Source organism: Thermobia domestica, chromosome 16 (genome assembly GCF_964235325.1).
Source record: "Thermobia domestica chromosome 16, izTheDome1.hap1.1, whole genome shotgun sequence".
NCBI classification, from domain to species: Eukaryota; Metazoa; Arthropoda; class Insecta; order Zygentoma; family Lepismatidae; genus Thermobia; species Thermobia domestica.
In genome coordinates, this window is record NC_137469.1 from 179,732,887 (window position 1) to 179,756,495 (window position 23,609).

General features: G+C 33.7%; 1 protein-coding gene across 1 annotated transcript in view; it reads right to left on the reverse strand.

Annotated features, from left to right (window-relative positions):
- Window positions 1-5,141: 5,141 nt before the first annotated feature.
- The window catches only part of LOC145672846 (glandular kallikrein, prostatic-like), a 92,065-nt gene continuing 73,597 nt past the window's right edge, over window positions 5,142-23,609 (reverse strand). Inside the window, exons 6-8 of the mRNA XM_081741998.1 lie at window positions 15,582-15,692; window positions 10,119-10,274; window positions 5,142-5,877 (exon numbers count right to left, since the gene is read on the reverse strand). Of these exons, the coding sequence (XP_081598124.1) occupies window positions 5,668-5,877; window positions 10,119-10,274; window positions 15,582-15,692 (477 nt within the window). The 3' untranslated portion in view covers window positions 5,142-5,667. The remainder of the gene's footprint in view (window positions 5,878-10,118; window positions 10,275-15,581; window positions 15,693-23,609) is intronic.

Here is a 23,609-nt window from a genome sequence, read left to right on the forward strand (position 1 = left end):
TAAGACAACACAACTCTCAGTGATATTCCTATCCAATGAATCTCTACTTTGGTTCTCACTAGAAACCATCCTATATAGCCACATCGTTCAGGGCTAGAATCAAAGAAATTCAGCCAAAACAGGTCCTCACTCAGAACCTTCAACCTACAAAATTCCACATCATTCAGTGGCTGTCTCCTAAAAATGAAACCCTGTTACCCAATTCTCGTACGTATTTATAGCAGTCCACGACAACTACCTAAGGGACATCCCGCAGAGTGCGGGGAATTAAAGGTTCATCTTGAAAAAAAAATGTTTTTCGCTTCTGCAACCCCCAGCGAGAAGTGTTTCCACCTAAAGAAGATTATTAGACATACATAAAATACAAGTAATTTACAACTGAATACACAAGTTACCTAAATATAATTTAAATATAAATATAACTAAGACCAAGCCTGGTATTTTTACTAGTTCTATTAGCATATTATTTCTAAAAATATATACATTTATATATAAGATATCAAAAACCAGTAAGGTGCGCCTTGCACACTTTATCGAACGTGCTCCAGTTGAACATAAAAAGTTGATCACAACAATCAACCTGTACAAAGTTCGTTTACTCTTTGCTACATGTCAGGTGAATGGTATTTTTTGAAAGACTGGGTCACTAAGTATTTAACACCACCGACAACCAACTGCAACCCATAATAAGTTACATAGGAGCTATTACGTAGAAAACGAGTTACCCTAAGGCTCCTGCGTTTTGAATTAAACAAACAACCCGAGTCTGACTTGGAATTAGGATCGAAAGTGTTAAATAAATCTCGAACACAGTTCGGAAAACAGTACACTGAGAAAAATCCGTTCTCCGTACAGTAGTATATAGTACCGTACAAATATACGGAATCCTTTTGCTTACTACAGAAATCAGTACGGAACATACATTACCCATATGCTACATAGGCACTGCTCTTAGATATTACAACATGCCATTGCAGGATGTCTGATATCTAACAGTCTTCCTTATATTACATTCATATGTGGATGTTAAATTTGTCAACGTATAGATGGAACACTTATACAGAAAGTATTATAAAACATGCGTTTTCAGTTATACGTTTGCTGTAAGTTAAGACCAAAAACTAGAGGGTTTACAAATGTAACATTCAATTTTATGTACGCCACATACATTTTTTTCTCAATGTAGTATTCCAGGAGAGATTGATTTTTGCTATCAGCTATTAATTATTTGGACCCTCATTGAGCGTACTTTTCCTCAACGTCTGCTAAACTCAGCAACAACCAATAAATATTTAGTTAACATTTAATTTTACTACAATGCCTCTGCAGCCATGGATATATTTGATTGTTTCTCCAATATCTATTCATTAAGATAAAGTGTTTGGTCCTACGTTCCGTCAATATAACATCCTTTTATTTCGGAAGCTTTATGAAAGTGATGGGTTCTTCGTAACTGTTTCCTTGAATTAATTTTTTCTCTCCATTTCAATTCTGTTGGAATCAATTTGTTCTAATTACACTCATAAGTGAGCAAGCCAGTATCTAATTAAAGTGTAGAAGCTAGGATTTAAGTGTTCACTTTCACGTTTTGTGGCTTCTTTATCAGACGTTTCAATTCCATTTTACCTCTCTTGATAAAACACTTCTGTTTTTTTTTTTCGCTTTGATTAAGGAAAAACAGCACTTCTAGTTTTGACACTTCTCTTCCTTTCTCACATTTACAATAGTTTAGTGGATAATCACATTTACAAGAAACCATATCAAATAAGGTTTCTCTCGTAAATATTTGAAATTTTAATACATTAGCATTACATGTAAAAATTAGATTTATTTTACTAATTTTAGGAGCAAATAAAGTCTTTCATGAGATTGAAGGATGAAAATTAAAATTAGTTTTTAACTTAAAAAAGCTTTTTCATATTTAGATGACTTCTTAAGATAAACTACGTAAGCAATGTACTTTACTAACGGACCCTCTTCATAAACGAAGTTCACCTTTTCTGTTTACCTTTTGCAATACAATTATTTCACAAACTTTTATTGTAGCTAGTTGAACACAGCCCTTCTCGAGACCCAATAACATGGGAAACAACATTATGTTTGTTCACTGAGAACCGTAATCGAATCTTATTATTATTTTGATACACAAACTAATTACGCCCACACGCAGAGATAAAAATAATAGGCTTGTAAGCAATAGAGTTAAGTAACAATGGAGACAAGTAACAGGCGACAATGTTACAAAATTGGCTAGCTGGGACTGGAACTGGAGTAAGACGAGTTTATTTAAGCAGATAGTGCAGAGGAAGCTGCAGCAACACTTCTTACTAAATATTACACAGATTTATTGACCTATTCGCACAAGTCAAAGGGTGGTGGCATCTGAAACTTTGTGGTATTTTTTGCAATTTTTTTTAGCTTATATTTGAATTTTTCCGAGAGCAATTAGTACTAGGGGTTATACGGTAGTTGATCTTCATATTTATAAACCTTACTCATCAATGTTTTTGGACTCCAAGCTAATGGCGTCACCTTTAAGCTTGAGATTTAATTTTACATTTTTCTTGTTTTATCAATTTGATATAGGCGGAAATGATCAGTAAAATTATTTTTTTTTCGAAACGAACGTGTTCTCCACACAGCCCGACAAACAACTGTCCGATTCTTTCGTAGAAATAGTAGCTTACTTTATAATGTATTATACCAATATAAGGGAAATAACGTTAGTCTGATATGTGATTGTTGCAACCAATTTTCGAAATCTCATAAAGCGATTCACTGATAAACAAACTGTTTGGAACTTTAAAAGACAGATGTTATACAATATCGCATAATTAACGAAATATGAATTTTTGGCTTCTAAACTTATCTCCCATTTACAGATTACCAAGTTTCATATCCTTCAGTTGTTACTTTCGAAATACATGATAAATTCAATTGTTAATACGTAATATGTACGTTCATTTTTATGTCCTATTAATAAACAATGCACACTATCCAACTAATTCCAAACCTGAAATGTCAATTCGGAAAAGTATAACTAATAGCTACTAATAAGCCCCTAATATTTTCTTACGGTCTAATAATAAGTATATAAGTTTTAGACTATAAATAAGTTTCAAGTTTGAATAACATGTGAGGAAGTTTGATACAACCAGGATTAAAACTTGTTTCCCAACCTATTTTCACACCCATTCCTATAATCCTGAACATCTTAAAATAAAGGATTTCTTTAAGGATTTTACAGTAATGTTAAATAATAAATAATAATGTTTTACCACAATGGGGCTTGAATTTCCGAAAATAAATTGAGCAAAGTTATCGAACTATGAAAAAGAATTAAAAAAATTAGAACAAAATTAAGTATTTAACAATGGGGGTACACATTAGGTAACATAGGATGAAAAGCTCATTTTGAATTTATACTGTGAATTACAAGGCTGATGGACTCGCGCAATGTAAATTCAGTTCCCAAACACGGCTTCCGAAAATGTTATTTCTATTTTTTGTGTATGCTGATCCTTTTCAAATATATGCTGTAATGTTGCTAGCAGCGATTTTCTTATATGTGCCATACACAATACAGTTAGGTTTATTTGGTAGTATCCTGGAATAACAAGTTTATTTTACCATCTTTTATGCTATAAGTTTACTTGACTATTCCAGGAAAAGTCGTATTTATTATCTGTCTACATTAAGACAAATTTAAATCACACAGTTTCATTAATTGGTTTGAAGATCTCAGGCAGTAGTGCCCAAGTACTACGGGGCTGGCGAATTTTCAGTTTGAAATTTATATACCAAAAACGGATATGGTTACAGTATTAAAAGTAATATGAAGTTCTGTTGAGTTAATTCTAATAACAACAGACTGCATTACTTCTTTTACAAGGTCTGATTCTACAGCGTAAGGTTTACACGAGGGTTCATCGTAAAGTTTTAATATCACCAGGAAGTTTTAAGATATGGTGATAAAATTTTGTCATTGTTATGTTTGTTTTTATGTGAATGATGTTAAGAAAATTAGTTCCTAATGTTTGTAATATTTTTACAGGGTGTGCTAAAAGTGACCAGAGTGCAAGATGGATAAGATCAAGGCTCATATTGCGATAAATTTTCTGGATTTGAAGGGTAACAATGCCAGACAAATTCATAACGAAATGCAGGCTGTATATGACGATGATTGTTCATCTTATGACACCATTGTATAGTGGAAAAGGAATCTCCAAACTGACCACTTGTCCCTCACAGACGACGCAAGACCTGGAACACTATCTCTGACGGACGATGGGGCCACTGTGAAGAAAGTGGAGTGTTTAATCCTCGAGACAGACGAGTAACCATCGATATGATTATGAATGGGATTTGTCTCAGTAATCGTAGTGTGTAGAAAATTGCCCATGATGTCCTTCAAATGTCTAAGATATATGTGCAATTGATTCCTCGTTTGCTGACAACTTTTCAGAATCACCAGCTCATTCAAGTTGCAGTCGGGAAAGCAAGGGCGTGGTTCCTCCAGGTATTGCAGGATCCGGCTTATTCTCCCAACCTCGCATCCAGATGACGTCATTCATGAGGCAGAAGACTGGCTCAAAGCACAATGTACAGACTTCTACAATGACGATATCCGTAAAGTGAAGGAACGCTAGGAGAAATGGATAAAATTGAGTGGTGACTACATAGAGTGGGGTTAACAACTACAAATAACAACAATCGCTGAATCCTGCTTTTTTACTATAATAATTAAAAGTTTACAACATCCCCTCGTATTTCGTACTCAAAAGAAATTGAAGACGCATTGCCGAATATTCGTTAATGGATGGTAATTTGGCACAAGAAATGTATGGTTGGAGTTGCGTATTTTAGTATGCCGCTTTTAACAATTAAAATATTTTTTTTAATGTTTTATCTACATATGTGATATTCATGCTCTTGATTACTTGCTCATAGAAAGAAAACCAGAATATTGCGTTTCTTGTCGATATGAAATTGATGTGTAAGCACATAGCTATTTATTAAAACATAAGGTACATTATTATTTTACAATATATTTTCAACGAAAACAAATAGAATGTGAAACGCACAAATAGGTAAATTCGAAATCTTAAATATAAATGTTATAAGAAGAGTATAAGGGCATATTTTTATGTAAATTTATTTTAGCTTGCGGAAGGTTACAAAATTCACAAATGCTTTTAAAAATGTAATTATTTAAGATTAATCTAAATAAAAACTTCAGCTGATTGAAACATTGTCAATTTCTTTGATAGTAATCACTTCTTTTTCTAAAGCAATGGTTAAACCAAACCGTACGGCACTGTACTTAATACAGGCCACAAGCATTATGTACGGCTCTTTACAGATTTCCAAACTTAAAGACTGTTGTGACAAGAAAGTTGACAGTTGTTTATTATTTACATTGTACTGTTAATCATTAAATACATGGAAGCAACGAACAAATAGCTCAATTAGTTTATTTTTCAAATGATGTTATCCGATAAACTAAATTTTACAAAACACTGCAACTCTCAAATGACCAATATTTAAGAACATAATATATTTGAAACAAATTATATAAATAAATACATGCTTATAACATAATTTAAACAATGTCGTCCTCAACAAGTAAATATAATACGAACTAACCTATAAAGTCTATATATGCTGTTAATATTTTGAGTTTCCTTCGGTGATTTCTAGATGGTCATCTTCCTCCTCTTCGTCTATATCGATATGATGATCTATCCAGTCCGAATAGAACGCAACAGGTGTGTATATGATAGGAAAGAAATCCACTCCACAGATCTGTTCTGGGTTAAAGCGAGACATAATACCAACAAGTTTACCATCACATAATAGAGCGCTTCCGTAATCTTCCTGTTAAAACGAAAATTAACATTTAATTATTTCATTACTCAAAATAGCAAGAGGGATGTTTGCAAATAGTTTGATTAACTTCTATTTCTATTAAATTGCTGTTTTGTAATATAAGTCTGCGTCATTATACACACTTATTCTAGTGCGAAACTATTATATGTCCAAAATAGTTCTGTCGGATTTCCACATCGAAGAAAGACACATATTCTATAAATTTCTCTTTTGGAGGTGAAAAGCAAAGGTACAGTTTTAGCCATGCTTGTCCCTTCCAGCCCGTTGACTGTGGTCGACAGTTAATAGAGCTTTCATTGAGAACCGATCAACTATGGAAATCTGAAACAGCTGAATCCATTGCTAGTCTAAAGTTTGGACAAATGCGAGTGAAAACGGAAGAATGTTCGTCACGTTCGGTAGGGATATGGCAAATAGGTAGAAAGTTGATACATTTAAGAACAATTCCTCCATATGCGTAGAAAACGAACTACTCGAGACAAACAATACTGTATATATGAGACACTGAAACGGTCATTTTATTGTTGTGCTCCAAGCATTCTCTTGGAATTATATCAGCTTGTGTAAAGTGAAACGATGTTTTCCATGTTCGTCGACTGTGCCTCAGAAAGAGATAAACTAAACAGTTGGTAATTTGTAGAGTTAAAGACCCAACAACGGTTGGGTTGTCCTTTTAAATTAAAGTTTCATTTCTGCATAAAGTTCCAATGTGAGATGACAAGTTTATTCTTTATGGTATTACATAATCTGTTATTGATTGATTGGCATTCTATAAACACTGAAGATCGTGGAAGCCATGCTCCTAAATGGAAGAGGTGTTATTCTGCTTCAGAAATTTCCAAGCCACATCTTGGTACTGTTATCCATGACACCATTATACTGTTTGGTTGGTAAATACTAACAAAGATTTTGTGGATATTCCATGTGAGATTATCATTTTTCATTCTTTGTACAACAATACGCAACCACCTTGTTCCGAACACTCGATAACGTGTCCTATGCACTGGACGCACTGTTGACTATTTTCACTGTAGGAATATACTCTGCGTGGACGTTGGAAACTCATGCTTACTGTTGATGAGGAGTATTTCTCGTTTTTCATTTACTGTTTACTTCATGATATTGCCTTTCCTTTTATAGAGCCCAAATCTCAGAAAACGTCTTTCTGTATGTAATAAACAAACATAATAAACATACCATCTTCAGAGAATTTTTCACAGTTTATTTTATCCACTGGCTACCAGTATATGCTATATATTTTGTTCACAAATCACACACCAGTCAAGTCCTTCTTCAGTTCTGGAAAGAGGTGGTATTATCTAGGTGTTAGACCAATAAATGATGTACATGTGAGAGGATATCCCCATGCAGATGTTCAAAAATTTATTTGTTCAGACAGCTGAACACTGCCTTGCATTAACATTTTACAACAGTGATATGCTATGAAGGTTTCTAAGTCGTCCCTAACAATCACTTGTCACAGTAGACAGGAAAAAATTACAATAACATTCTATGTTAATTGTCGGTTTCTTTAGTATGCAATCCACAAAGATCATTCGCTATTGCAGAATACCTAATCACTATCTTATCAACAGAAGAAAGAGAATGTATTTTAGATAAAGATTCACTCAGTTTGAGATACTATTTTGACATAATTTAGGTGTCGAATTAAAATATCGAATACATGTTTAAATAGTTTTATTTTTGTTTACTAGGATGATACCCTTCAAGTAATAAACAGTCTTGAAGGCAGTTAGATATCTGATGTGTACAATTTCTGTTTCAGTTCCGAATGACCTAGCTGACTTTCAAATCAAAATGCAGAATGTAATGAATGTGATGTGTGCCAATACACACACTCCTATAAACCTGTGAATCGTTACGCGGCTTGTGGTTTTCATATTTTGGTGCTTGTGACATTCTTTAGAGCAAACTAAAACAAGGCTAGTACATGAAGTTCACTTTCTGGCAGTTACGGAGCAATTTCCCAGTACATCCACACTGCATGAACAAGTGTGTTACATACTGTATGTATCTCCAAGGAAAAATATCCCCGAGAATATAACAATTTTCCATTAATATATTAATCTGAATTTGTAGTATATTTATTTAGCGTTCAACGAATTGATGGAAGTGTGGAAGTTACATAGAATACGACATTGAATTGAACGAAGTATAGCAATTCCATAAGATTTGTAAGCTTAACATTAAATCGCTGGCTGTTTTCTTGGCTTTGGCGGAGGGAAACTGTCAGAAAAAATATTACCTCCAAGAACGTTACTGCAAACAAGCTTCTTACAATTATTATTTGTAGTGTTGCAATTTATAAGTAAGTGAACGATCTGTTTATATACAGTTTATTCTAGAATAACATAAGTTTTTCTATTCTATAGAATACGAACTACGGAGTATTTTTTGTTAAATAATATTTAATGTCATAATGTTGTTCAAATTAAAAATAAAATACGAACGGAAGTCCCAAACGAAAACCAGTCACACAGTTATAAGAACAACAGGAATTCCAATAGTACAAGTCTAGTCTTAACTCCTTTTCTGATAGTATATCAATGTAACTCGGGTATCAAATGAACACTCTACTTAATTATACTTGAATAAAATTCCACTATGTTCGTAATGTTTTGGTGATATGGATAATGCTCATCGACTTTTACTCTTCAAATATTTCATTGCAGTATATTAATTAAATGATTAAAAACAAATCATCGAAAATGTTATTTGCAACAACATTTTGAAGTATTCTTAATATTTAATCTATGTTTTGCGAGATTTCAGATTTCACATCAAGCTGATACCGTTATTTTTAGATTGAATGCTTAAAGATAAAGTAGTGCAGATTTTTTATAAGAAATCATTATTTAGCATTTACTTTTCATAATTGTGAAATTGTGAAGTTCATTTTACTGATAATGTCATATAAAAATCCCTTAGTCAAAGTAACAATATTAATGATACCTTTAGTAGCTAAATTCAACTACCAAATAGATAGGGTAATCGTGTCTACAAAGTAGAATTAGGTGGAAAAAAGAAAACTAGAATTAGCAGTTATCTCTTTAGCATTATTTACAATTCACTACATCGGGTATGAATTAAGGACCGATTTTCGTAAACAAAGTTCAACTTGTGTTAATTGTTAAAGTCATTGAAAACTTTGATGATATTCAGAGATTGTTAGATTCCACAGGGACGTTCAAACAATTTCTACTTCTTTTCTAATGCAATGTAGGAAAACATTTTTATATTCAAACACAAAAGTATAAAATTCAATGTGTTTTAAAATAATGCTTCTAATATTTTGTACGCAATTGACATTGGTTTTCGAATATGTTGTTGTTAGAAATATGAAGTCAAGAATGTTTTGATGTTTACTTAAAAATGTTTAAATGTTAATGAAGATGGTTCTCTCAGTAATTCAGTGGAATAAATAACATCTGCTTCATTGAAACATAATTCATAACATTCAATAGTTTCTACTGATGATTGCAATATAAAAAATATTTTCTGAGGTAAAATCAGAATTTTTTCCTTATTTACTTATTATTATATTATAATTTCAACAATTTGTTTACGTGAAAGATAAAGGATTGCAATTTACGGTAGAACGATAACATTTATAAATATGTATGTGTTGACATTGACAACAGTCCGTATCGTATATTTCCCATTATGGCCAGACCAGAACATTTAACTTGTTAAGTTTTGTGGCTAGATATGTATAAACATATTTTTTGCATACAATCCTGGCATAATACGTACAGAAGCCATTAATAGTGGATGTATTCTCAGTTATAAAGACGAAATTTTGTGAAAAATAAGAAGCTAAACGCAGAAAGATTTCCGAAAATAAATGAATATAAATGTTTTTGATCTTAAGAGTTATCACTGAATATTTAGTGTGTGAATTATGTTTTAATTAGTTCCAGAAATTATAATATATCAACCAATGGCTACTATATAGATGCTGTAACGCGCATTGGTTTCTCCTTACTTCAAGACATTTACTGTTAAGGCAAGTAGAACAATTTACAAACATGTGCTGTATTTCTCTTAATTGTCTTTGAAAGTTTGTTAAACTACATTTTTGACCTTCATTAAAATGTTTGATTATGAATGAAATACATATTGATTTGAATGGCGTACTAATATAAATACAGATCATGGAAGTAATGTGAAGGGTATAAAAGGAAATATTTTCATTGATAAAAACTTACTGAGCACACTGTTTCACTTCCAGACTCAGGAGATCGAATAACGCAAATATCTCCTTCTTGTGCGTTAGGTGGAGCTCCGTACACTTCAATGCATTCCATTATGTCTACCACGTCTACTTCAAATTTCATTAAACACGGGGATTGCGCCGGAAGATCCTATAATATAAGTTGCCATAACTAAGAATTGCTGTAACTTTATAACTTTATGTAGATAAGTGTCATAACATAAATACCATGCGAAATATATATATATATATATATATATATATATATATATATATATATATATATATATATACAGTATATATATCGGAAAAATAAAATTTTACTCACATATGGTGCATTCGTAGCACAAAGGAATCAAACTCAGTTACCAAAGTTATGAGAGAAAGGTGTATAAATATTTATACAATAGGCTTAAGCGTATAGAAAAATTAACATTGTTTTCTACAATATCAGAGATGTTTGCAATATTGGAATATGAATTATTTAAGCTCTGAAAGGAGTTTCACATCTTAAGAATCTTCGAGATCTTAAAGAGGTCCTTCGCGGCTGCACAGATAGCACAGTTGCCATGGCATGAGTGACACGAGTTCGATTCCCTTCGAGACCTCCTTTGGTTTGGATCCCATATTAAGCTGTAGATCCATGTCTCATATAGCATCGCTGCTGCAAAGGCCGTTAAACTCAGACTCAAATCAAATCAAACCAAAGATCTTACGTTAAAGGTGAAATACTTATGTCCACAAAAAACTTGACTTATTTGTGTATTCAACACACCGTATGTACTCACATTATAGGGTACATTAGGGTAGTTACAATTAACTGAGTAATTTCAATAAATCACAATAACAGATTTGGAAGAACTTATGCATCTATTTAATTGGGCCAATTTAATTGTCATATATGATAGCAGAGAATTTATCAATAGAGTATATTGTAATATTCTCCAATCTACATATTAACGTGTTGTACTATTTAGGAAAATTGCCTTAGGCCTTTCAACTCCTAAACATCCTAGAACAACAGTACATTAGAATTACTCTGACCTCTACATTTTCTGAGAGCCTGTAATTGGAAATGAAAGAGAAAGCGTTCAAGATACTAATTTCGTTACCATCTAACTACAATACCACAATGAAGACAGCAGTGTTCGGCTTGAAAAAATGTGAGCAAAAAATAAGAGCTAATATGCATCTCTACTTCCTTTTCTTCTTTCGTTACATCCATCTAAAAAAGAATATCCAGCATTATCGTCATTCAAGGCCGCCAAAACTGGAAGCTCAGTACAAGGACCTTATCCTATTCTGACACACTAGTTAACATGTCGAAAAAAGCGAAGGGAAAGGATTTTAGTGATCGAAATTCAATAATAGACCAAGGTGAACAACTCTTCTATACAAAATCATAAGGAGGGATTATAACACATCTCGAATGAAAATATCTATATCTCAGCAATTACTTCATAAAAAAAGTGAATGACAACCGGAATAATAAGGTTGATAATAAGCTAATAAAACTCATTGTTTAAGGTACACCGCAATGAACAAAAGCCAATAGAGCAAAAGTATGAAAATAACACAGAAGAAAACAGAAAAATTACGTTAGCATATTAGAATGCAGGAATATTATGACAGTGAAACCATAAACAAAAAAACAAACAAAAAAAACAGCAACGAAGTTTCTAAATGGTAAGAATATAAAAATCCAATTAAAGAGTGTACACATGAATTTTAAGAGAAAAAATGCTTTATTTATATTTCAAAACTTCAGAAATGGTACCTTCAGAAATGACACCTCAAAAAATGTTACAATTTACGTCGTATCAGAGTAACAACCCAACCATCATCAAATGCAAAATGCTTTCAGCATAGCCAAAAAGATATTAAGATAAAAATATTTAACATTATGAAACCACATGACAAGAATGTCCATCGCCATGAAAAGTATCCTGCGCTTCTTGCGAATCAATAGGTCATCAGATATGACTCAACGTACATCCTTTAAAACTTAAACTTCTGAAATCACCAACATCCAATGGGAATTATACGTACAGGGTGTATGAGAAACAACTTTCGTCAAAAAAAATTTCAAGCGGGGCACAGCTTACGAAATGACAACCATTTAAACGAAGATCTTCCACAGTCTTGCTTATATTCAGAAACGGCTAAGGATAAAATGATAAACAAAAAGTGAAGTAGGGAAATATAATAGGTAGCATTGAATGGAGTGCTCTGTTTGTCTAAAAGCTCCTAACATGAAACACTACAAGTTTAATGAAGGTTGTAAATAGGATGGTAAATTAATTTATGTATCATTGAAAGGAACATTTTTAAAAACTGTTGCAGTATATATTGAGTAGAAAACCATTTACCAAATAATCATTTAAATGTAAGTCCTTGCACAGTCATACAAAACACCAAGTGCTTACAAAGGTGAAATGGCTGAAGATGAAAAGATGAAAGAAAAAGTAAGGTAGAGATATATCATAGGACACATTGAATGAAGTATGCTGCTTGTCTCCCAGGTTCCCTATCATGAAGCACTTGGGGATCACTCGAAAATTGTAAAGAGGAGGTTATGTTATCGCATATATATTCTTTTAAAAAGTATGATACACTAACATTCCTTGAAATATAGTTGTTTCTGCTGGCGATCGTTCAAGAAAACCGAAGAGATCTAACGATTGAGATTATTAGCATTTACACAAATCAAATTACTTTTCATATTTACCAAATACAAACTATAAAGTCAGTAATTTTCCTGCAATTTGCAGACATCAAGTAAGTCTGAGTAGCATTATTTCATTTGTTGCTTGTACCAGCCAAAGACACCTACTTTGAAGAATGGCACCAAGAAGAATGTACCAAGAAGAATGGCACCTACTTTGGTCATTAGCATCCCTGAAGGTAAAACGAGTAACTCCAATGACAATTTAAGTTATTACCCCGACACAATCAAATTGCCAAGAAGATGGTTTATAACTAGCTGTACGAAATTTTTCTTTCTACAAAAGAACTAATCGGACTGTAGGCAAGTATAGTGTTTTTTCTGGTGCGGCGGACGTAATGTATACTAACATTTTTATATTGATTGGGGAATATTGCCAGTTAGCAACTCAGGAGCTCTTCTAAACAAAGAACATTATCCCAACCCATGTAACTTTGCACAGCATACACTTCATTTTTTCGCAGATTATCTACGACCAGCAGTCAAAATCCACCATTCCCAGCATGTATCTCAGAATCCTCGATTTGAGGGCAATAAATATATTGTTATTGACGTTCTTGAAGCTATCAATCTAAACCACATGTCTCATGCCACCGTCTAATATTGTGCGTATTCTACATGATTATAAGTTTCATCCTTGTCATGTTTGAATCCATCAAGTACTCTTATATCGTAACTGCGAGAAATAACATGTTTGTTGTTAGCGAGTAAGGGAAAAAGAAATCGGAAGAGTCTAACCTTTTATGCTTTATGCCATGCATGGACGAAGCAACTTTTACAAATGAAGGATAGGTTAATCTGCACAATGAATATCACTTGTCAGAGTGGCGTATTGTGAAATTTTACTTTGGGTAAGCAATGGTATCATAGGCAGCTCGTGAAGGGCATCACACTGGCAAAAGTAAGTTTTTTCCTCTCGAAACTAGGAGAACAAAAGTATTAAAAATCTAATTGTTGCATATAACAATTAATATATTAATTAACCTTTATTGCCTTAATTTCAAGCGACAAGACTACTTTTTATACCAGTGTGACTTCAATCACGAGTAGCCTTTGAATCATATGAAACTTGGTAGTCTTTTTTCTCCAAATTCTAGAATCATTTAACAGTTCCTTACACCAGCTAATCCATAATCACCTAATCTAGCTTCCATTATGACTTACGAATTCGATGTTACAATGCCGAAAAGATTACACAAGTCATAGTAATAGACTTTTTGCTATGGTTAGTTTTGTTTCATTAATAGATGCTTAATTATTCCAAGGCTATATAGTGAACGAATTAGCAGTTGCACGCAATCGTCTTTGTTTGAAGAATATGTACTCTCATTATGGCTCCCTGGTAACCTAGTCTTGTTTGGCCGGAAAACAAATAACATCAATCAACTGTTTCATAATGGATCTCTGTTTATGAACACGCTCATTATGTTGCTCAGGAACGTACGCAGGGAGAAGGTTCTGGGGATACAAACCTCGCAGGAAATCTCAATTTTTCTGTAAATCAAGGGGTATTTTTTTTTTCAAATTTTAATGTAATGTATCCTCCTATTGGATTTCAACTTCCCAAATAGCGTTTTACCCCTTTTGAAAAACATTCCTGCGTTAGTGTCTAGTGTCGCTGAGCTTATTTTCTTTAGTTCATGGTCAATCTTGGATTTCCCAAGTTCTTTTTGAATAATTATTATTTGCATATGACATTGAGAAAGATTGTTGTTATCTAAAGCTTCTTGTACATTATTAATATAAATACGTAGTTGTATCCTTCATTCTTCTACATATTCACATCATTCGAAAAAAAAGTAAACAATGCCAACAATCAGTAAAGGGTGGCTTCATCAAGATTGGCTTTAAGCATAAAATCTCACATTTTTTTCTGGATGAAAGTGATTTTGGTATAAAATTCTTTATATGGTAAATGTTTATTACTCTATAATATTTTGGCTCGAGAGGGGTTTAAGCCCTGCACATGTACTGCCAGCAATATTTTTGGTTTGTAGAACAACCACACACAAATGAGTTATTGATAGGAAAATTCATACTAAAATGTCGAACACTTGCTTCCACTTTAGTCGAACAGTTGGACGACCATTTTGGCACAATTATCTGTTTTTCTTTTTTCGTTTCCGTTTTATGGGAATGCTATAGAATAAAATTAAATTGGCGAATCCCACAAATTATACCGCCAGAATTGTCTCTATTTGCATTTCTCAGGCTTCTTGATTGTCTCCATTTCACAGGCATCTCGTTTCCACTAAAATAATCAGACACAGCTACTGCATACCTTCCTCCTATACAACTGCATGAGATTCAAGTATATCACTACTCTGTAAAACACCGAATATCGCAATAAAATGGGCACACGTCAATACAATTTATAAATTATTAATGTTTTATTATTTAACAAATTTTAGTATATATTTTTTTCGATGGTGACACGAGGGTGAATACTTTTTTAAAAATAGTTTTTAAGTTTTAAATTTCGATACTTGTAAGCAATACGAAGAATTACATCTAGACCCACTACAAGTTAAAAACTCGAGATATGTTACCTGAAACTGTGTATATTAAGCAATTTCATTTCACTATAACTTCAGAAATGAAACATACCATTAGCTGATAAAGTTTAAACCCTTACATAATGAATCAAGTTATATATAGGAAAAATTAGTTTCCAAATTTAGTACCTCTTAAACATGTAGCTAATGGCTAAGTATTGAAACGGAATGACCTTACCACTGGACCCCAGCCTAACGCTGTACAATTAGATCCAATTTGTACTTTGTAGTTCTTCTCTGGAAGAGGAATAATGTTCACGAAGTTGTCTACCGTAAAAGGTAATTCTAACTGAAAGAAAAACAAAGAATATATAAAAACTAGAACATAGTTGATCAGAAGTCATAACAATTTGAATTTCAATTTTTAAATGAAAATCATCTGTAGATGCTTTCATTTCGATGCCAAAATCCACTTGTGAAATCCTCACACCTAAACAATAAGTCCATATGAACATAAAACGAAAAACGCGCTGTTTCAAAGCTACGAGATGCCAAAATCGAGAAAATTGTAACTTTGAGGCTGCCTTGCTTGCAAACTACGAGAGATATCAATGGCTGTTAAAGAAATATTACAGATAATACTACGTTGTTCGTCTAAATAAGCATGTTTTAGAGTTGGGACGGATTTTATAGAGGGAGCTGCGGTATAGGTTCCGCTCTTAATCCCCTCTCTCTAAAATCCTACTCAGCGGTAGAATCCAACTCTGAAACATGGTTATTTACATAGACAGCGTACAATTGTCTCTAATATTTCTTTAACCGCCGTTGATATCTCTAATAGTTTTGAAGCTCAGCAGCCTAAAATTTACAACATTCTCGATTACGGCATCTCGTAACTTTGAAATAGCGCGATTTTCGCCTTATGTTCATATGGACATTTTCATCAGTAGATATTGGCTACATAATAAATAAACAGCCTATATATATATATATATATTGATAGATAGATATAGACACCTACGTTCTATTCCCGGTATAGGTCGGTTTATTTCGGACCGCACGTTAAGCTGTAATAAAGTACTAAGGTTTAATAATAATGATGGTCTATAGTTACTATATACCGGTATTCCTAATCCTTATTCCCAGCCTATCCAACATCCATTTTCATAGGAAAGTTAATTGGATTGAATACGTCTTGCGAAAAAATCTTAATGCCACCATAGAGGTGAAAATAGAAGGAAAACGAGAAGGAACAAGAAGAATACAACTTGTGGAGGTTGAAAAATAGAAGAAACTATTTGGATTTAAAAGAGGAATCTGAAGATTGAAACACATCAAAGAAACATTTCTAGGCCCAAACCTAAGAAAGAACAATAAACAAAACGTCCTTAGACGTAGAATCTGTCAATAGGCATAATAGTTAAAAATTCTAATCCAAACAAATTCAATAAGACTCCTCTGTATATACATAAAAATCAAACTCTATAAAGTGTTCGTATGGATATTAAATATTTAACATCGTGCACACATCAGCATTAAAACTCACCCAATACCTTGTTCACAAGTCACAACAAACAAAACAAAACAAAAAACTCATCTAACCTTCAGTGTTGCCAACGAAGCAATAAATTTTTCAACTCAATTCTTGTCTCGAGACCTTTAACTCCTTTCTAATTTCAAGACGAGACGGAAACATAATAAATGTTCTCTCGTTTAGAGACGAGAATCGAGACAAATCAGAAATTTCACAAGTTTTGTAGGCAACTCTAACTAACGCTAGCAATAGATATCAAACTGTGTTTAACGCTCGAAATTAATAGCATGAATGTACGAACATGATGAAAATCACCTATCAGTGTTTAAAGATTTGCAAATCATTACACAATACACTCCAATCACAAGTATGGTTTAAATATTATGTCAACATTTTAGAACGTGAACCTCTTGTGTCGCGGAATGATTCTCATAACTTCTGGATGAACGTAAGGGGAAAATTAGAGCATTAAGTTTGTAATAAATTAACAGTACGAGACAACACAGGAAACCTTTTCGGATAATCGAGACAAAATGAGAAAGAGTTCTTAGACAATCGAGACGAGACAACATTTGCACAGATGAAACTTTTGTAAAATGAGACGAGAAAGTTATTTTTCCTCGTCTTGTTTCGTCTCGTATTTTGGCAATACTACTACTAACGTAATGCTTATCTAAGTATTCCGCCATATACTTTGTTAACCTGACAACTAACATTAATTTGACATTTCAGTAACTTAACATTACGATTGAAACATCCAACTAATATCACAGCTACTCGATCTGACATGCACTAGTCATAGCATCATTTTGTCATCATATTCACTCAACTCTCCATTACAACATAACTATAGAGGGCGCGGTGACTCAGTGGTAAAGCATTCACCTCTAATATGTGTAGTTCCTCGTTCGATCCCAGCACACGCCAAGTGCATTTCGTGCTGGACAAACATTCTGTTGATGATTCATTCTCATTTCTCATGGTCTCCATTAGCTTAGCTGGCATAAGCGTGGGAATTAAAACTGAAAGATTTCATATCATTTCATTTACAATATAACTACAGCATCAAGCTCACAACCGTCACCTCACCGTCTTTGCGCGGATAGTGTGCTCACCTAGGGACGTCATCCCTCAAAATCGTGAGGGGCTAAATATTGATAGATGCCGAGAGCCCAGAAATCTAAATCCTAATCCCTAATTAGGGTCACAACCCCTTTCCATATTGTCGCGGGAGCGCCAGCTAATAACCTCTTCCTATCTCCAATGTCTTTCGAGAGTTTCTAAGTTCTTTCGGCAGGTGACAACAGGTTGACCGGTCAATGAATTACATAATCGCAAGAGAGACAAAGCCAGCGCTCTCTCTTCTCGTCTATCTCCTGTTCAACAGCAGCAGCAGCAGCGTATAAACCTGGACGGAGTAAGATCGGCAGAGGAAACATCCGGAAGACAGTTGCGGTGGCTAGTGAAGAAAGACTTTCTTTAAGTTGCCAAGTGATTGATTACACCTCAGGTGTGGAAAAGTGTGGTTGGCGGACAGACTTTGTCTTAAGTAACTATTGACTTCACCTAATTTGCCTGTACAGTCAAAGTCACGGTGTTATGTGTATGAAAATTTTCAAAATACACGAAATGTTTTTTTCTTTAAATTTTGATTATTAATTCCCATATACGAACCCATGCTCATAATAGCACGAGCCACATGCAGAACCGAGATGAATTGTACCGTCTCGTTCGATCGAGCCCAAATGCAACGGTGACAAGATCATGCTTCCTCAACCTCACACTCACATCATTTCGACATCACAGCTTTTTGAAGCTCAGACTTACAGGATTTCTTCGTCATTACGAAAATTAGTGAGGATGAAGTCTGTAGGGTGTAGTTTTAACTTACATTACGGTTATCTTGGCCTGTGACTGCTTGAGAAATTAGAGGAGTCTAGGATCATGGTGCACCTCCGTATGTGCTGAAGTCAATAAAGAGTTCAGGGCGATCTGCTTAGACCTTCAGGGAGATCTCCTTTATATATATTCTAATACCTGGAAAAATGCGTTTTTTTTTATTATCAACGGTTTATAAATTGAAAATATGTTTGCTAATTAGTGTTGTTAAAGAAACGACAAGAGACCAAAAATAAAGTCTTCTCGTCTCGAGAACTCTTGTCTCGACTCGTTTTCCTAAATAATACTTTTCCGTCTCGTCTCGATTCTAGGGAAGCTTTTTCTTGCTGATCTGGATTTTCTGGTCTTATTTTGTAAATATATGTACAAAATTTATGCGTTTTTTAAAAATAATTTTACTTAGAAGTTATCAGAATCTTCTGCATCATGTGAGGTCCTCGAAGAGTTAATATAACAGCAATTAAAACATATACATTTTAGAAATAAATTATCTAGTGATTTGCGTATTTTTTAAATGTTGAACTCTTTCTTATGTTGGTGTTGTTGCTTTATGAATTTATAGCATTTATAATATGAATCACTTAACAATAAAAGAGTTGGTTGACTTTAGTTTAGCGTCCCTTTCAGCAGCGAGGCTATATGAAAAGTGAACCTACTGATTAACGTCGAATCCGAACCACATGAGCTCCCGATGAAAATGGAACCCGGGTCTCCCACGCCAAAGCCGCGTACGCTAACCGCCTAGTCACGAGGGAGCCCGACAATAAAAGAGTGTTTGAGATCTAAAATTTAAGTGAAATAGTACAACGGAGTACACTCGAAAAATTTCTCGTTTCGTCTCGAAAACGAACTGAATATTGTAATGCTTTTCTCTCGTCTCAAATTGAAAAATATACTTTGATCTCACCTCTCCTCTTTTTCCGAGAATTCCTTGTCTCGCACACAACACTATTGCCGAATCATTTTTTTTTAAATGATGCGAAAATACACTAAGTATTGTGTAGATGTGAAAATATTATGTAAGTTGAGTTTGAATTGGATTGTGATATGGCGATATAAACTAAACTTAAAGAGTGAGGACACGATGGCTCAGTGGTACAACGTTAGTAGTAGAAAATGGATCGATCTGGCTCAACATTAGCCATACTTGCTCAACTCACAAGCCCCTGGGAAATTGACCACCGTGCACCGTGAGCCCACGGTCTTTTACGACCCCCATTTTAGGGGTGAATTTGTTCCCTTTTATGAGCACTTTTAAGGGGGTGTATTCGTTCCCTTTTATGAGCACCATTTTAGGGTGAACTCGTTCCCTTTTATGAGCATATTTTCCAACCCCTACGAACACAGCGAAGAGAAGATAACACATAACACTACGTAACATAACAGAAGATCAGATAACAGATAAGAATATGAAACATAGAAGGGGTGAATTCATTCTCTTTTATGAGCATATTTTTCAACCCCTACGAACACATAACATAACAAGGGTATACTCGTTTTCAACCCCTATTTTAACATAGCAGATAGCACAGCTAATAAAAGAGCATGGCTTATTTTTCAACCCTTATTTTAACATAGCAGGCCTCCATTTTAAGGGTGAACTCGTTCCCTTTTATGAGCACTGTTTAGGGGTGTACTCGTTTTCCAACCCTTATTTTAACATAGCAGAGAATAGGGGTGTATTCGTTTTGGATTCCACCCTTATTTGAACATAGCAGAGAATAGAAGTGTACTCGTTTCCAACCCAACATTATTTTCTTTTACGGAGTAGCAACACCCCCAACCCTCCTCCTTTCTCATCCAGGGCTTGGGACCGGCAATGGCGGAGTTTAAAAAAATAACATCATCATACTCTCATAAATGAATAAAGCATAATATCATTAGCATCAATAGTAGTGAGTGAGAATTTGTTTAAAAAATCCTGCATCGAATAACCAGATGCACGACATGCTAGATATAGAAAACAGTAATGTCCACAAAATTGAGATAAATCACCTTGAATACGTCTATTATTCCATGTATAATACAGACAGTTTCGTTTTAAAAACCTTATATGATGTTGTATATAGGGAGGTATACCATAGCTATCGAAATATTCTCCCACACACATATTAGATATAAACAGCAACCCAATGTTCACCAGGCTTATCACTAGAATCAGTGTTTATAATTATGGCGGCTGGAAATGTATGAATAAACAAAGGTAACTCATCAGCAGCATATACACCAATAAAATGATCTTTAGGCAAATTTTGTTGTAATGCTTCATAAAGCTCAATTGTATTTAACATCTTTAATTAATATATATTTTTCTCTGGAAATCAATTTCTAATTCTGAAGAGAATTAACCATAAATAATTGTTGTTACAGGAGATGGCAGTGCTTCTTTAAAATGAACCTCTAAACGTACACTACCTTGCCGTTGCGGACTAGTATGAAATGCAGCACTTGCGCTTGAATCAGGAGTTAAATCAAACACCAGTAGAGTATAACCATTAGGATATTCAGCGAGTGAAATATTATTACCTTGATTAGAATAATAAATACCTGAACCTGTAAATAACGTAGAACATGCTTGTACATATAGCTTATTATCAAAATCTGGCTGTAAAGGTTTGAAGGGCATTGGATTTCCATCAACATACAATGTAAAAAATGACATACTAAAATGTTGAAAATTGAATGGATTTGTTTGATAAGTACCATTGAAAGCAGTATTAGTAACAAAACCAATAATAATACGTTTAGGCACTATGCCTGAAAACAGATCTGGAAGTGTACTATCCATAATGCCTTGTGGCAGAGTTTCTGTCTTCACCTGCACTTTTGTTATAGGATATTTTATTCTAAATTTAGGATTTTGTAATACTTTATTTTGTGCTATTTTAACTGCTAGTGATACATCAACCTTTTTCACAAGCAATGTTGCATCTGTAATTACAACTTTTCCATCAGCATCTGCGTCACCCATTAGACAAAATGTAGGTTTAGCTGGAATTAGTTTAATGCGCAGTTGTACACCATTCAGTAAAAATTTCTCCTGATTGAAAATATCAGCATGAATATAACCCAATAATTCAAATGACTGACTTAAAGCAGTGAGAAGAAAACGTTGTTTAAATCCTACATTAGCATCGGCCACACTGTCCATATGCCCTGCAGTATCTTTAAACCACATTGATGTTTGAAGATGCGTTGTTTTAGCTTCAGTATTATAATTTAGTAGTTTTTCAATATACGATCGATATGGATATGTATGTGAAGAGTAGGAAACAATTTGATTATTTAAATATAATTGCACTTCACTGAACATTGCATTGAGAAAATCATTTACAGGGCCGATTTTCTTATCGACAGAAGTTATTTATATATTTATGACTTCTTTTACGTGGCGAAGTTAAGGCTCTGCAGCCTTCTCCGTGGCGAAGTTAAATTAGAACCATCTGATTTAGTAATTTTACCTTTAACATATAACATTGTGTGCGGTAAGTCAATATAGTCATCCCCATGACCGGGGACTACAAATTCTATTGGTGCATTATCAGCTATTGAAGCCACAGGTTTATATGGAACTATTTTATTACCTATAATACTGGTTTGAGTGGGTAAACCAGCAAATAAATCTAATTCTGATTTCATACACTCACACTGCATTTTTCTCTTTTCTTACTATTAATATTCACACATGGTAAAATTTATAATACCATATTACGTCTACGAAAATGTAATTTTACACATACACTGCCATATTGGAAAGGAAGTGGATTACCTGTACTATCTCTTAAATCAATAATAATTTGATCAAATTGTTTACGTTGCACAGTGACATAATGAGGATTATCAAAAATATGTACATTATTAATACCATACTCTGTAATATTTGTATTTATAATACGTAACAACGGAGCTACGGTGTCACCCACCATTTGTGGTTCTACAATATCACTGTAAATATACATAAGTGTAGGTAGCGCTTTTTGTAAATCAGGTGGATAACGAGCATGATGAACAAGTGCAATATCTTCTTGTTGAATATGATCAAAGCCTAGTATTTTGGCTAGTTCAGGAGATAGGCGTACTTCTATATGCTTCTCTTGATCTTTTATTACTCTATTAACCTCAATTCGTTTCACTGATGCTTTGACTTTTAATTGTAAATTTAATATATCACTTTTATGATTAATTTGAGATAGAATATCATCAACATGATAATAGTGGCTGGTAAGATTTGAGTTATTTTCCAGTTTTTTGTATTCATGAGACGATAATAAATATTATTTGTATATTTGGAAACATTCTGAAATGAACTTGTATAATGCACTTCAACAACAGCTGTTTCCCACACTCCTTTCTCCAGTACAATAGGTTGATATAATTTAGTAGTATAACAAGCAAGAGTATTTTGAGGAAAATATTCCATAGAACTATTGCTAGGAAGTGTGAGATAAAAACTATCACTTTGCTCCATAATTAATCAATCAAAAATATCTTTGGACCTTTTTATCCGTTTCACACCAGCACCACCACTAAAATGAACTTTCTTTCTTTTTCTTCTTCTTCCAGATCCTTCCAACACTTGATTTAATTTATTTTGAGCTTTATTTTTTAAATTTGTTTTAGCTTCCTGCCATCGATCATGCAAAGACTCTTCAATATGTCTATTATTATCTAGTACATCTCCTGCTACATTAATTCCTGTACGTATCAATTCTTTACCAACAGTTTTTGCACCTTGTTTTAATAAAGGAAATACAGTACGAAATAAACCTCCTAGAAAACTACCAATGCCATAACCTTCTTGATATGCTGTACCTCTATACACGTTATAATTAC